The 16,948-nt window shown below is 41.5% G+C and overlaps 1 protein-coding gene across 5 annotated transcripts in view; it reads right to left on the bottom strand.

Moving 5' to 3' along the window:
* Window positions 1-16,948, bottom strand: part of DGKI (diacylglycerol kinase iota) — a 459,796-nt gene that overhangs the window by 297,010 nt on the left and 145,838 nt on the right. For all 5 annotated transcript variants that reach the window (XR_009565254.1, XR_009565255.1, XM_060305263.1 and 2 more), the window contains exon 2: window positions 2,196-2,304. Coding sequence is in view for 2 of the 5 variants with exons in the window: in XM_060305263.1 (XP_060161246.1) it covers window positions 2,196-2,304 (109 nt within the window). In the remaining 3 variants the exon portion in view is untranslated. The remainder of the gene's footprint in view (window positions 1-2,195; window positions 2,305-16,948) is intronic.

Genomic DNA, 16,948 nt, shown 5'->3' with positions numbered 1-16,948 from the left:
TATATACCTCTCTACAGGAATCAGAAAAATAATACCTTCTAGTCAAGCTTTGGCTCAGGAAGGAAAATTCTTTCTAAGAGCATTTTCTGGTAACTCTTTCCAACATCAAATGGGGATGGAGGCGTCCTTCCTCACAACCCCAGTGACGCTCTCTGTACCCCTCTACGCTAGCTGTTGCTGCCCTGTATTTTAGCTGTCAATGTCCCTTCTGCCCATGGCATTCTAAGCTTCTTGAAGGCAGAAACCATATCTTCCTCACCTCAGAATCCTAAGGAACTAACACAGGTTCTAGAACAAAGCAGGTACTCAACAAATGGTGATCAATCAACCAATTCGTCAATTACTTTATTTCTGAATAGAAAACCTGCCGGCTGTACCGTTTACAAAGACCTTTCACGCTCATTGCCCCCATTTGATCTTAACAACAGCCCTGAAGTCCCCCTTAGGGAGGGGTCACCATTGTCCCCCTCTACCGATGAGGACCCTGAGGCGGAAAGAAATCAAGTGACTTGACTAATATCACAAAAGGGGCAGAGAAATGATTTAATGGATGTTTCTATCTAAATGATATAAACTCTCTCTCATTAGAATCTTGCATCTCAGATAGGATCCTACTATGGATCAGAGGATTTGGAACACCATGGATATTAAACTAACTTTTTGGGGTCCCTGTAACACACTCTCATCATTGGCCCATGCACATCCCTTTTTTATTTAATTTACCTGTTTGTTTATATATTTAATTCTTTTTTAAATTATGTAAGCACTACTGTAAATATATTCCACACTCTCTTATGGTTTAAGAGTTTATTAACTAACTGTCCTGGAATAAAGGGAAATTCGAGGAGAGGAACAGTCTTCCTGAACACCAACTCAACATACACAGGTGCTACTGGCGCACTCTTGGACTCCATCAAGGAAGAAGTTGCGTTCCAATTCAATTCAGTCTTTTGCCAGGTACTTCATACACTGCATACATTGGTATGTGTCCAGAGTATATAATAAGGATGTTAGTAAGTGTGTTCTTGGGAAAGAGGGAGAAATATTATAGTATTAAAGGACATTAAATCATAGCCTATGTGCTAAAAATAAAATTGAGTTTAAAAATTGCTCTCCTTCCCCCCACCCTGCCATAGCCTTTCTTATGGGAGGAAAAGAACACGGATTATTCCCTCTGTTCACCTCAGCCAGAAATGCTAAACAAGATTCATCATTAAGACCAGACTGGCAGAATCTCAGAGCAGCCCTCCTCTAGCTTCATACTGTTCCTTACATTCCTTCAGAAAGAGACAAGGCCTTTCAGTCCACAGTTAAAAGTGTCTTTAGCCAAGAACTTGACTCACCGAAGACTCTCAGTAAAAGCAATTCACACGGCAATCTTCAAGGTTAACAGTTTTTGTACGTCTTTCGGGTAAAACATTAACATCAGCTAATATACAGCAGATGCAAACTTTTATGTATAGAATGGATAAATAACAAGTTCCTACTGTATAGTGCAGGGAACTATATTCAATATTCTGTGATAAGCCATAATGGAAAAGAATATGATAAAGAATGTATATATATGTATAACTGAATCACTTTGCTGTACAGTAGAAATTAACATGACACTGTAAATCAAGTATACTTCAATAAAATAATTTTTTTTTAAAAAAACAGCTAATATACCCACCCCGCTGATATGAGACCCATCTACCTTTGGGTTAGGGGAGGAAGTATAGCAAACAGGAGAACATGGAGTGCCTGGAATGTAAAGTGAGGTCATCCTCTCGCAGGAAAAGAAGAAAAAAAAGAAAAAGAAAAAAAAGGACCAAAAAAGAAAAAGCAGCTTGAGCTAAGGAAATCAAACTTGGACTTTGTGATGTCGCTAAGAGTAAACTCTATTCATCATCAACGTGGCAGGGACCAATAAAGCATGTGCACAGAGGTACTTTTTATCTCACAGCTGCAAACCCAGGCAATAGTGCTTCAAAGGATTCATGAAGTTTTTATTTTAGTTTTCAATACGTCTGACTTCATATAAAGGAGCTATGTTCTTAGGAATCTGGAAATGGAGCCAGGGCTTAGATACCCAAAGATGGATCAGTGAACAATATTGAAAATGATTAAGTCTTGTTGGTAGCTACAGGAATCGTGAGGATGAGAGAGACGCACATGCAATGGAATGGTGTTGAAATGAAACAGCCGACACCTACACTCCAGTCCAGAGTCGCTCTGGGCTCCTTCGCTGGCCCGTTTGCCACAGGAATGCTGAGGGGATGTGCAGGGGCCAGGTGCTGCAGGCCCGCCCGGGAGATTGCTTTCCTGCAGCAAGAAGAAACACAAAGGAAAACCAACATCAGAAGGTAATACAGAGCTAAACAGTTCCCGTGGGGTAGAAACAATGCCTGAATTAGTCTTCCACACGTGAAGACCTTTGCAAATGTACTGGAATATATCTCTCTAAAGCGCATGGTGAAGACAGAGGGTGGCAGGTCTCAAAAGACAGGGAGACTGAGGGGACCACCTTAGGGTGATATCGCTTCAGGACCAGGAATTAAAATGTAAGCCCCTATTCAGGGCAGAGGGCGGAATGCAGGTCTCTGTGTTTACAGAAAAGGACCTAAGGCTGGGGTGGTCCCAAATCTTAGACAATTTTAAAGCTACCAGAGACTAAGCAAGAAAAGCAGGCTAATGAGGTTTTCGACTGAAATTCCTCCATTTCCCATCAAAGAGCTCTCCAAGCTGGCTCCCGCCCCAAATTCAGTCTTATGCATCTCAAGAACATCCTCCCTTACCCTTGCAGAGGAATTCTACACATGGCCTGAGGTTCTAAATGGGAAAAGACCGATTTGCATCCTCGAAATCGCACACGCTGAAAGACCAATATCTTACCAAGGTCCGTGGTAAGAAAAATCCAAAACGCGTTGGTTGGATTTTAGGTTTGTTGAGTGTAACGTAACAGAATTTGGGTCAGAAAGGAGCGAATGAATCAGGGGAGGTTGAGAAAGTCAGGCCTGACACTGGTCTGCAAAGGTAAGAAATCAGAGGAGCTGCTTTAGCAAAGCAGACATGACTGTTGCTGAGCAAGGGGAAGGGAGGAGATAAGAGCCTAGTGGAGAAAGTGAGGACAGCAAGATAAAGGAGGGAAGCAGGGATCACCCACGGAGAGCTTGTGGTACCATCAGGAATAACAGAAGCCCAACTTCTGAAAAGCTCCACCAAAAATGTCGGCAGGGCTTCCCTGGTGGCGCAGAGGTTGAGAGTCCGCCTGCCGATGCAGGGGACGCGGGTTCGTGCCCCGGTCCGGGAAGATCCCATGTGCTGCAGAGCGGTTGGGCCCGTGAGCCGTGGCCGCTGAGCCTGCGCGTCTGGAGCCTGTGCTCCGCGGCGGGAGAGAGGCCACAGCAGTGGCCCGCGTACCACCAAAAAAAAAAAAAGTCAGACAATGGTCTCAAGTTTAAACGGGAGTGCTGATTTGTGGATTAACTAAGTGGCTCCCTGGACGGGAGAGAAGCGTTCCTCTCCGGGAGGGTCCACATGTGCTCTGAGAATGACCTGAACGAGAATCAGGCGAGCCTTTGTGATGCTGCAGCTCTGAGTCCCGAGTGGGTCTGAGCCGGGTGTGGGGGGCGGCAACCTGCGCTTACACACGCTTCCCAGGTGCTTCCTTCTGTCGCCGAAGTCTTCACGCTGCTCTGCGGGAGTGCAGAAAGATTTTAATCTAGAACGGAACCGGAGGATATGAAATGGAGAGTCTCACACATGTGCCCTCAGGCAAACGAAGCGTAAGAACTAAGAGATTGATTTCCAGTAAATGCCTGATCTACAGGAGACAGAAACTTATCCCTCAAACCATGAACATTCGCCAAGAGTCTCTCCCCATCCTCAAACCAATGAACTTGCTGCTTGGATTCTGGCTGGACCCTCCCCTCTTTGCTCTCTTTGACCATAAGAACAGTTCGTCCGAAACTATCAGCAGATTCGCCCATAGCTTACTATAGGTTGCGTGTCCCACATTGCACTGCTATTCCCATATAAACTCAATTTCTGGTCATTTGAGCTTGCTTCAGTTTACTTCTTTATTTAGGTTGACAGAGCAAGACAGGGGCCACTAACTACCCCAGGCCTATCAAGGGGGGGGAGCCTGAAGGAAAGCACCGGCCACTTCATTACCTACTTCACTTGTATTAGCTCTCTGCAGCCTGTCTCATAGGAGGTACACACTGCAGTAAGAACCTGCCATCTCTGACACTACACCTGCAGAAGCACCAAGTCCCCAGGGAGGCCCAGATGCTCATACAGAGGAACAAGGCTACACACAGACAGGGAGATGGGGAGAGGCAGGCAGTGATGGCCAAATGTATGGTGAATCCCATCATAACCCAGCAGAATCCAAGCTTTGTTGGACTCTAGAAGACAGATGATCTCCCTGTACTGTTCACTGATCTCTACAAATTCCACCCATTGGTGCAATTTGTAAAGGTGAACAAGATGAACAGCAGAACCAAAACCCAAGGGAAGTCTGGGTAGAACCCAGAAGAGAATCCAGGATGTATAGCCAGTAATCAAGGATCAAGTGTGTCTGCGAGTTCAGCAAGTGTCCAGCCTTCTTCCCCTTCCTCGTCCCCTTCCCCTTCACTTCTTCTTTCTTCTTCTCCTTCTCCTTCTCCTTCTGCCCCTCAGTCCAATGTATATTCCATTTTGTTGAGCCATAAGGAAAGAACACTGGAAGATTCTTCTTCTCCTCCTTCTCCTTCTTCTTTTTTCCTCTCTTTCTCTACACAGGAAGTCCCAGAAACACTGGATAGGTCCTTCAGTAGTTGGAAGTGATCATATCAAGCTTGCCAGTAGCCTATATTCAGAAGCTCCCAGTACTGGGCAGCAAGGCAATGTACTTGTTTTATATAATCCCACAAAGAGTCATCACAGGCTATGTAGGCCTTTAATGAAGACAGTCTGATGACACCATATTTTTTTCCCTCACTTTGATCAAGGCAAATAATTAACAACATCAATTTTCGCCCTTCACTCCAAAATATATTCCATTTTCTTGAGCCAAAGGAAAGAACACCGGAAGATTCTTATACGGTGAGCCTTCACGCCCCGGGGCATTTTTTTCTCCACCTGAGTTCAAAGAACTTCTTTAGCATTTTTCATTAGTACTTTTCTCTGGCTTTGAAGGATCCTGTACCGTGATTCTGAGCCACAGTTTTTATCACAAGAAAGCCAGATCTCTGTGCAGTCTGAATCTACAGGTTTCACTTTTGATTTCCTAACAGACACCACAACCTAAATTTAAGTGTTCTAGCAAAAAAAAAATACCAAATGGTGCCTAAGCACAAAGGCTTAGAACAGCTGAAGAATTCCTAAATCTTAGGTGAATGAGAGAAACATAAATCCTTCAGTTTTTCATGAACAGCCACAGAGAGCTGTGATCAGAAAAAAGAAAGAAGAGAGGAAATAAAATTCTGTTGTCACAGTAGAAACCACAGGAAAAATGAGTTTAACTCATCAGAAGTTGGAGACTGACCACCGAAACCTGATTACTCTTGCTAATGAGGACTGCCAGCAAATTGCTCAAAGAATCAAATTAGGATGCAAGGGATATATGTGTCTCTAGAAGAGCAATGTGGCTATAAGATAAGAGACATACTAACATTTAACCCTGGATAAGCCCTGCAATGAAATTACAGTCAAATCATACTCTCTCCCAGCCTGTGAATAGAAATGATTAAGTAAGGCTTTTGTTGATTATTTATTCCTCATTGTGGACGCAAATTTAAGGCTGGTTTTTTGTAACATTAATAGAAGAAAATTGTATATCTACCACACATAGAAACATTAATTGGGGGGAAATAAATAAGAAACATCAAAGTGGCTGCCAGTTTGTAACTGTAAATGGGCCTCACGAAAGGACATTACATGAGAAAGAGAACACATATATATGGAATCTAAGGAAAAAAAAAAGGTCATGAAGAACCTAGGGGTAAGACGGGAATAAAGACACAGACCTACTAGAGAATGGACTTGAGGATACGGGGAGGGGGAATGGTAAGCTGTGACAAAGTGAAACAGTGTCAGGGACATATATACACTACCAAACGTAAAATAGATAGCTAGTGGGAAGCAGCCACATAGCCCAGGGAGATCAGCTCGGTGCTTTGTGACCACCTAGAGGGGTGGGATAGGGAGGGTGGGAGGGAGAGAGACGAAAGAGGGAAGAGATATGGAAACATATGTATATGTATAACTGATTCACTTTGTTATAAAGCAGAAACTAACACACCATTGTAAAGCAATTATACTCCAATAAAGATGTTAAAAAAAAAAAAAGAAAGAGAAAAGGAAAAATACATAGAGGTACTACAGGGGGTGGGACGTAACTTCTGATCATAGCTTTCCATTCTTCTAAATAACCGTGGGAGAGAACTCTTTTTTTCCCAATAATTCATACACGTATACACATTTTGTTCCAAAATAAGAAAGCAATTTCATTATTTCTCAGACCTCAAATAAAATTAGTACAAGTTATTTTTCTATTTGGATTCATCTTGGCTGCAAAAGACGACATTTACGAGTCTGGTAGAATTCGATGCGTGTTGGAGTGGTGGTTATGCTGCAATGTGTTCCAATAAAAAAATCAATGGGGTGTCAACTTCTCGTTCTTTCCTCCTGCTCAGAATCCTCCCGAACCCACAGTCAGTAAAACCGTGAAATGCCAATGATTCCTTCTATTAATTTTACAACACTTTGTCGGAGGATGACTATAATGGCAGAAAAAAAAAAAAAGTCTTTGAAAAAGAGAAGCATAATAATAACGGTGAAATAGACATTAAAAGAAAATGTTCTAAAACGGAGTTTCAGGTGCACAAAGTCAGAGTTAATGTCAATTACCTGCCATGAGAGACCTTGAACATATTTAAAGTACGAAAGCCGTCATACATTTTAAATAGCATTCTATTATTACCTTCACTTCATTCAGTAAGACTATAAACTCTTAAAGGACAGGGCTCAATTCATCTACTAATCTTATTATGTTCTAGCCCAGGGGTAGACACAGCGTATATTCAATGAATGCTTTCTGAGTTAATGAGTGAACTTGACCAAGAAGCTAAGCAAAACAGCTTGCTGATTAGATCAAGGGTTGAGAAATCTGATTAGGATGATTTGAATTATATCCCAGGCCTTGCATTTCAGTTCTTTCCCGAGAGAGCCAGAAATCCCTCAAAGCAGCACTTTAAAGATAAAGGCAAAGAGAGGTAGGATCCAGTGTTGAGAAGCCTGAAAGAACTCAAAACGGCTTTGGGATCAACATTAAAATGGAATCGTTTGCTACAACATTTGTAAAGGGCATATGATACTGTTAATATTTTGGTAATGTATTTATCAAAAGAAACACGCAGCATGTACTCTTCATAAAGAGAAACTTTTTTTCATTTATGGGAAAACACATATGTAAGTGGTTATTTAGCCAGGATACTCTCTAATTATCCATTTTGCAAATTTCCCTCAATTCAGTTTGGCTCTCCTCTTATTCCAGGTTGACATGGCTCCCATAATCAATCCATCTCCATCTTGCCAACTCCCTCTCCCAGGGCTGCTGCCTGTGGGAATGGAATGAGGACCCCACCTGCTGGGAGGAGACACTCCAGCGAGTCAGGAGGTCCACTAAGCCACGAAGTCTCCTAACACAAGCAACTCTCACTTTAAAGATTGGTGAACTCATCTCCTTGTTCCAGAAAAGGAACCAGCTGCCTCCAAAGTTACTCTGTACCTTGGTTTAACTCCCCAAGTACCTCAAGCAAGATCTTACTTAGGGTGCATGTTGGTGTTTTCCCCCCGATTCATTGGCACTAACTTTGCCTATATTCAGAGCAGCCCACAATGCTTCTAGGTTGACCGAGACAAGCTGCCTGCCACGCTAAGGAGAATCTACTCAATAAAAAATTGTCTCACGCCCCACACAAATTCCAAATATCCCACCATAGATTTATGTAGAGGAACAAACCTTGTGTAATTTTTTGAGCCTAAATCTTAATTCATTTTACATATGAACACAGAGTATTTTTTGACGATCTTAACGTATATTGACATTTTCAGGAATATAACTATCATTGAAACAAAGGTTGGCTTTAGTTTCCTAAGGGTCAAAAGTCATTCAGAAAATCACCACTGGCATTGACTCTTCAACATGTTCTACCTGTATTAGTCTACATTTGTAGCTGTTACTTTCACAGTGATTCTCCAACAGCAGTGTTCAACCTCTGCCTGCAGTGGGGCTTGAGAATCAGTCGATTCAAAGGCCTTCCAGGTATTTCCAGCATGAACCGTGGACTACATAGAACCACGGTTCTACATAGAACCACTGTTCTACATAGATGTACAAGCATCTGACCACTTCATTATGTCTGCTAATGTGACTAAGCCCTGGCATTTATATACTGAAATATATTTATTCATTCAACAATGTACTTACTACTGACCATCTAGTTCATACCAAGCACTGTTCTAGATGTTTAAGATACATAAATGAATAAAGCATATATAAATTGCTGGCTTTGTGAAGCCTCTAGCAGGAAATACATTTTGCCAGGCACCGTTTCATTTTACATTTCTTATGTATCCCTCACAATGAGGTAGGTACATTTATGATCCCCTAATTTACAATTAAAAGAATTATAGCACAAAACGGTTAAGCTATGTGTCCAAGATCACACAGATGGGAAGAGGTCCAAGTGAGATTTGAATCCAGGCATCTTACTCCAGATTATACATACTTAACCATTACACAACCCCACACTTGTATGAAATGGTGACAGCACATACTTACATGGCAAGAGAGACATATGATACAATTAGCCTCTTACGATCCTAATTTTGTAGCTGCCTCAATTATAAGTGTCTTATCTCCACAAGAAGAACGTAAGCTTCTAGAGAGAGGTCAATTTGGGAGGCATTAGGTCGCACAGGTTGAGAACACACCCTACCTTACCCATCACCAGCTATGTAGTCAAGTTGCTTGACCTCTCTTAGCCTCCGTTTCCTTCTATTTCAAATAAGAATAATACTAGCCAACTCAGAGAGTAGCTAGGATCACATTTTTTAAACGTGTGCAGGATGTCTGGCACATGGCAAGCACAATAAATAACCAGGGTTATTCTTATTCTCTCACACATACTGGCTGCCCCCAAAGCTAGGTATGTGGGAAATCTCTGAATAAATATGTGCTTTTTATTCAATTGCTCTCAAATATTCCAGGTTCCCTGGACTCTTCATTCAGTAAACATTTAACAAGCCTCCATTACGTGTCAGGCAGTTCAAAGGGGTTATTCAAACACGAGATCCTTCTCCAATCACGGTAAATAATTCCACAGTTGCCAGAGGAATCATTCTTCTTCCCCGACTTGCCTAACTGCCTAGAGCAAAATGAAGCAGCACCACACTCTCCCCTCAGACAAATTTACCAACATACTTTTGAAAAATGCAATCCAAATGACATTGGAATTATTTCATTATATTCATGTAAATGAACGCAATACCAAAAAGGCATTTTGTTTGGTTAATCTGTAAAGCAGACTGCTAAATGCTCCTGAGAACCTGTGAACCCACTGTTGGGATTTATTTCCCAATTCTAATTCATTATCAGCACATTCCTAAAGCAATGCTGGCATGGGGTTGGCGTGGGATGTGGCAATAAACCTCATTTTTAAATGAGGCAAGATGTCTTTTACTGGGATCCTCTCAGGAGCTAATGATATTCTTCTCCTTAAGGTATCAGTTGAGGGGAAAAGTAAGCCTTGGGAATGGAGAAGAAGTAATCAAACTGTTTGGAGTTGAATTGTGTTCCCCCCACCAAAATTCATCTGATGAAGTCCTAATCCCCAGTATACCAGAATGTGACCTTATTTGGCGATAAAGCCTTTACAGAGATAATCAAGTTAAAATGAGGGCCTTAGGGTGGGCCCCTAATCCAATATGACTGGCGTCCTTATGAAAGGGAAGATTTGGATAGACACACACATAAGGAGAACGCCATGTGAAAATAAAGGCAGAGATCAGGGTGACGTGTCTACAAGCCAAGGAAGGCCAAGGATTGCCAGCAAACCACAGTAGCTAGAGGAGAGAGGCCTGGACCAGATTCTCCCTCACAGCCTCAGAAGCCCCTCCCACAGGCCAGCACCTTGATCTTAAACCTCCAGCCTCCAGAACTGTGAGACAATAAATTTCTATTGGTAAGACACTCAGTATGTGGTACTTTGTTATGGCAACCCCAGCAAATAGACATCTTTCATAGCAAATACACACATTTCAAAGCTAGGCCCACAATTTGGATTTACTACGACAGGGTTTGGCTAACTTCAAAATGTGGACTTCTCTCTTCCAATTGCCCCCGTGAAACTTTGGGTACCTTCCTATCATAATTCTACCCTTCAGAAACTAATAATACTTAAACAGAAACACATTCTTATGGAAAAACCACTGTCAAAAACAACATTCTCACACAAATGGTGAGCGTCCGACAAAGTTTTATTTAACTCATTAATGAGGTAACCAACAGGGGAGAAAAATGCAAAATCAAAGTGTGTATAAGAAATTGTGTATGACAAATTGACTATTTATTATAGAAAGGAAACGCCTAAACAGACCGCTGAATCTGCTGTAGCAGTAGTTAACTTTCCGCAGGTTAGTAAGACCTTAGCCCCTGTGGCATTCACTTTTCTTTGATCTATAAAATTGTGACACATCAGCTTTTCACAGGTTAACCTCTAACTTTATGGGGATATAAACTTCCAGCACCTCTATCAGTTGTGGATAATTAATCAACTCTACAGAGACAACAAAATTACAGCACCCAAAGAGTATCAGGTAAGAGTCAGTTACTAAGAAACAAGGTGCTGCTTCTATTGGAGCAGGCTAATTAGAATATGCTCTAATAAAATAACATTGTAAAAAATCAAACAAGACCCCTTTTTCCATTGTCAACATCGGGGATAATTTCATTCTCACTACTCATGGGTCAAACTATTAATCAGAATTTGTTGTGCAGCTTCACATATGTCTGGAATATTCTGGAAAATCTCATAAAATACATGATCTTACTCTCCAGACAACAATAATAATAATCCATTGGACACCTAGTACGCATTGGACATTATTTTAACCATTTTCTCTTAAGCTGGAAACCGATGTTACCAAGTTCACTGGACAGCGTGTGGGGGAGGGAGGGCAGCAGGTCTGGCAAAATAAGAAGCTGAACTGTGACGCGATTACAACAGAAACCTCAGCTGATCTCACATAAAGTTCTGGAGCCAGAATGGCCCTTCCGAGTTGTCCCAATTTCAGGCAGAGACAAGACTTTGAACCTCCACATCAAGCAGTCTTTGGTTGTGGGCAGCGCCCTGGAAGGGCATAACACGGGCAAGAGATTCTTTTATGCTGGGGCAGTGCCTGGCAACCATCAACAGCCAATACTCCTTGAAGCTGGAAAAATAAGCACCTCGGTCCTGAGAAGGCATGTGGCAGCCACCCACGGCATCCACTAAACGCCTCTAATGCTCCTGACAGACTTACGAAATGGGTCATTTTATTATGTCCATTTTACTGATGGAACAACTGACATTAGAAAGGTTAAGGAACTTATATAAGCCGTACAGCTCAGAAGTAATGAGGCCAAGACTGGAGCCCAGATGTCTGGTTCCAAAGGCTCCATCAATCTGCATTCCCTCTGAAAGGGAAAAGGAGGGGAGAGAAGGGAAGGCAAAGTAGGAGAGGGCGGGAAGGATGGACAAGATGGTACAAGGACTGGGCATGCAGTGGCTTGAAGTGACCCATGAGATGCTCTGGTGTGGTGGGCAGGGGCAGAAGGACATTTTAAGAACACAGTCTAATGTCCACTTGGAAGTTGTATTGCTGTCATGGAATTACGTCCTTTACCTCTGCCGTATTTCCCACCCGCTCTTATATCTTCAGGGAAGTCTACTCCTGGCTTAAACGCAGTGAGGTTTTATGAATGTGAAAACTGAAGAAGGGGCTGAATTTTACATCTAGGTCAATGAATATAGAATCGACTGCCTACTGGGATAGAAAGATAATCCGAAATTGAACAAATTTAGAAAAAGCATGAGCCTGCGAACAGAAATAACTTTAAGAACATAAGCCCTTTGGGAATCCACAGAATTTAGGGGAAAGAATTTAGATTTCCAGAGGGTTGTTCCCAGTAAAACTAGCAACAGGAAATGCTTGTCTTTACAGCCCCCCCTCCCCATTTCCATGCTAGGACACTTCCCGACCTCCTTCAACTTCCCGTCACCCTGGCATCTTTGCTGCTTCCACCGCAATCTTGTTCAACTGGTAATGCCACTGAACAGATAACCCAACAGTTTTGTCAACTGAAAACAGTTTAGGATATTTCCCTCATAAGGGTATGTACAGTCTCTAAAGAGACTCACGGAAATGCAAAAACTGTCATGATCCAAAGAAATGGAGTCAAATTATATTCAAAGTAGTTAAAATAATTTTCCTAAGCTACAATCCAGAATATTGTAAATATAGATGGGGTGGGGGTGGGGTTAGAGGCAGAGACCTACTGTCTACTTTGAGACCAGCCCTAGGCATGATGGCTAGGTTTACAGAGAGGCTCAAGGGCATGTGTCTTCTCCACTTGTATCAGTGAGAGAAGGGTCCTGGCAAAAAAGAGAACTCACCTCAGATGGTTCAGATGAAGAGACCTCCATAAAGGGATTACTTAAAAGTAAGGTTAGGGAATAAACCACTCCCTGATCTCGAGACTTACAATAAAGCTAAAGAACCCAGGAACATGTGGTATTGAAGAAAAGAGACGTCAAAGCGCCCAGAGACTAGGGAGCTGGTGAATGTTTGTCTTGTGCAGTAAACCAGGATCAGTAACAAATCAACGGACATCTCAGCCTTCTCTTTAGCAGACAAAGGAAGTCCAGGCTCATCAATCTCTTCTCACATTTCTTACTTTTCAAATCTTTTAGTCACATTCACAACTCTACCAGACTTTCTCTGAAATCAACTTGGCTGTCAGCTGTATCTCTGGGTCCAAGGTAGAGGGCAAAGTACCTTATTTAAGGTCAAATAGCTAGTTGGTGGTAGAGCTGGGAATAGAAATCAGGTGTCTTCACCTCAGCCCAACTTATCTCCATTATCACTGTATGGCTTTCGTCCATCCCATCCAGCTTGGCCAGCAAGTGTACATGTTCTTTGCATTTTCCCTGCCCCCCTAGCAACTAACTCATCACTACCCAGATCCTCATGCTTCATGCACATCCTGTAGGGCTACTTACGAAAAACGAAATCATGACTAAAACTTTCAACAAGCTAGAAAGAGAAAACAAGTCTTCAATCTGATAAAAGGTATGTCTGAAAAATATATAAGTAACATCATACATACATAACATTTTCCCCCAATACTGAAACAAAATATGTCTAGTCTCACCACTTCTATTCAACATTGTACTAGAAGTCCTAGCCAGTATAGTAAAAGAGAAAAATAATTAGGAAAAAAATATATGTATTGGGAAGGAAAAAGTAAAACTTTTAATCTGCAGATGGCATGACTGTGTAAAATCATGTAAAATCGCAAGTAATCTATCAGAATTAACATGTGAGTTTGCAGTCATAGTGTCCAGAAGCCATATACAAAAATCAACTGTATTTCTATACATAAGCAATTCCAAACTGAAAATTTTAAAATACCATCAAAAATGACATTCAAAAAAGTGAACTATTAGGTATAAATCTAAGAGAATATGTATAAGACCTTATACTGAAAACTACAAAACTTTACTGAGAGAAATTAAAGAAGTTGTTAATAAATATATAAATATTTGCATATTGAAAGACTCAATACTGTTAACATGTCACATCTTCCCAAAATGACACATGGATTCAACACAACCCCTGTCAAAACCCAGCTGATATTAAAATGTATATATTAGAAATGAAAATAATACATAAAGTAGTCAAAAATCTTGAAAAAGAAGAAAAAGTTGAAGGACTTGCTCTACCCAATTTAAAACCTACTATAAAGACAAATCAAGAGCATGTGACATCAAAGAAAGAACTGACAATTAGATCAATGGAAAAGAATAGAGATTCCAGAAATAGAGCCACACATATATGACTTCAAAAGCGGCACTGAAACATATCAATGGGGAAAAGAGTATCCTTTCAACAAATGGTTATTCATACTGGAAAAAAATTTAAGTTGATCCCTATCACACACTGTATACAAACAATGCTTTAAGAGGGATTACAGATACAAACCTAGAAGGTAAAACTATTTAAGTTTCTGGAAGAAAATATGACCTTGGAGTAGACAATGATTTTTTTTTTTAGATAGGATACAGAAAGTTCTAGCCATACAAGGAGAAGTTGACAAACAGGAAATCATCAAAATTAAAAACTTCTACTTATCAAAAAAGGTATCAAAAGGTACTTCTCACTCTGCATTCCCATTCCTGTGCCAACAGTGGCAAAGGCAGAATCAGAACCTCTGAAAAACTGCTCCTTCATAGAAGCAATGAGAACACTGGCTAAATTGTCAAAAATCATTATTTTTCAGAACTCTGGAAATCACCAATTGATCAGATGAGGCTGGCAGCAGAACTGGCCTTGGCTAGCCACAGGGCAGGCTGAGCGCTTCATCTTGGACCAATGGTAGCTTCAGTCTGCTCCACTGACCAGGGCGTAGCCCACACTGCTCCCTCTGCATTAACCATCCCGACAGAGATGTTGTCTTCTCGCCCACCTGATGGCAGGTTGGAAGTTGCATCAACCTGCAGTCTTCTAATGTCCGGGGTTTGCTGTTGTTGTTTGCCTCCAGCACACCCAAGATATATCATTGTGATGATACTAACAAGACTGCACTTGCTCCACCAAAAAAATAATTAACTACCTGTTTCTGAGAGCCTGAGTGTGATCAATCTTTTAAAATTTTAGGGAACCAAGAACTTGCGGGGATCCCAACGTTTGCCCCCATTTTGCCTGGCAGTCCCCCACCAAGTCATCTCTTCACAATTTTGTTTCTTCTACTGGATGGCCTGGCAGCCAAGTCCATGAGCTAAGTGTATGCCCTAATGGGGGTTGTCTGCCGGGCCTTTGTGCAGACACGCCCAACTTGCAGGACTATTCTCTCTGAGCCCTCTCCCTTTCCCCCTAGTAGCAGCTAGAGAAAGAGAGAAGCAATGAGACTTTCTTCACTAACATTGTACTCTGAACAAAGCAACATCTTCTCTTCTACCCTCCCTTTCTATCAATTTACAGGAATGGAGAGAAGGGCTGGGTAGAATAATTTTCTGATCGTAGCCCTCCCAAGAGGTGTCTGATCTTAACCTCTGGCAGCTCTCCAAACTTAGAATGTGTGATCCTTGGTGTGTTCGTGGTCTTCAGCTTTGAGACTTGGCCATAAGTCCATGGTAACAAGAAAAACCCCATTCAGTAAGGGCTTTTAAGAAAGGGGGGGCGGTATATTTAGGAAAAATAAAGTGAGTTTCAGAATCAGACTCTTAGACATTCAGTATTTATATTCAATGCTTACTATGTACTGCACAGAAGTACAATGAATTGCTGGTTGTAGAGAAGTAAACAAAATGCTCAGGGTCCCTCCTCTTGTTGACCTTATGACCCTGGTACAGAAAACAGATAGTAAATAAGTAAATAAACACGTGAATTATTGCTGAGAGATACAACTGTTATGAAGGGAATAATAGGAATAAGTGGTGCAGGAGGGGAATGACGGTGATGAGGGAAGCTACCAGGAGGAGGTGACAGAAGTAGGATTTAAAGTAACCTGGAGTCGAAGTCTCGTTCTCCCACCTGCTAAATATATGATCTACCTATGACTTAATGTCGCTTAGACTCAATTTCTTCATCTGTAAAACAGGAAGACTAATTTACACTACATGGGGTTGTTGTGAAGATTTAATTAAGTAAGAATATTAAAGGCACCTTCTTCCTGTTACTTTCTTAGAACACAATAAAGGTTTTAAAAAGGCGTCTAAGGGATTCCCTGGTGGCGCAGTGGTTGAGAGTCCGCCTGCCGATGCAGGGGACACGGGTTCGTGCCCCGGTCCGGGAGGATCCCACATGCCGCGGCATGGCTGGGCCCGTGAGCCATGGCCGCTGGGCCTGTGCGTCCGGAGCCTGTGCTCCGCAACGGGAGAGACGATAACAGTGAGAGGCCTGCGTACCGCAAAAAAAAAAAAAAAAAAAAAAAAAAAAAGGCATCTAAGGCATCTATTTTCATTAAACAGAGGATTCGCACTGTAAAGTGGAAACTGAACTGGACCAAAATAAAAATTAAAAAAAAAACAAACAGATTCAACACTTATTAACTTTATAACTCTGGGCAAGCCACGTAACAGCGCCAAGCTTTCTTTTCCTCAACTGTATAAGTGAGAAGACAGTACCTTACAGAGTATATGAGGCTATAAACTACTTTATAAAATAAAAATATTTATTCGTAAAGCTCCAGTGTCCTTGATATGATAAAATAATGAACATTCACTCTTAAGCAGAGATGGATTTATCATGAAACTAATGAAGCTTAAACTTTAAGGTGTCTCACTTGTATGTGCCACTGTGAGTCACAGAATTTTGCATGTGGGAGAGTTAGACAAGATGCAGTGAGGGAGTATTTACATGTAAACATTTCTGGTGTATTGTCTAAAGAGAACTCAGGGAAAAACAGAGGCTAAGTCTCAAAGACTCCATTCATGCATCTACAGGAAAAATATCTGTCTTGGATATTGGTACCAAGTGAAAGAAGGAAAAAAATCTTCCCTGGATATTTGGCTATAAGCTAACCTTTACATAAGTTTGCTCCCTGGGCTGTCCCAAAGACTTCAACCCAAATAATTAGTTTGAAGCAGGTACGGGTTAATAAATTTCCCTGAGTGTCTAAGAGTAAATACAAGTCCTCCCTAGAGAAACCAGTTTT

Source organism: Globicephala melas, chromosome 9 (genome assembly GCF_963455315.2).
Source record: "Globicephala melas chromosome 9, mGloMel1.2, whole genome shotgun sequence".
In the NCBI taxonomy this organism is placed as follows: domain Eukaryota; kingdom Metazoa; phylum Chordata; class Mammalia; order Artiodactyla; family Delphinidae; genus Globicephala; species Globicephala melas.
The sequence above is the reverse complement of the archived record's forward strand: the minus strand, read 5'-3'. Positions and strand labels throughout refer to the sequence as shown.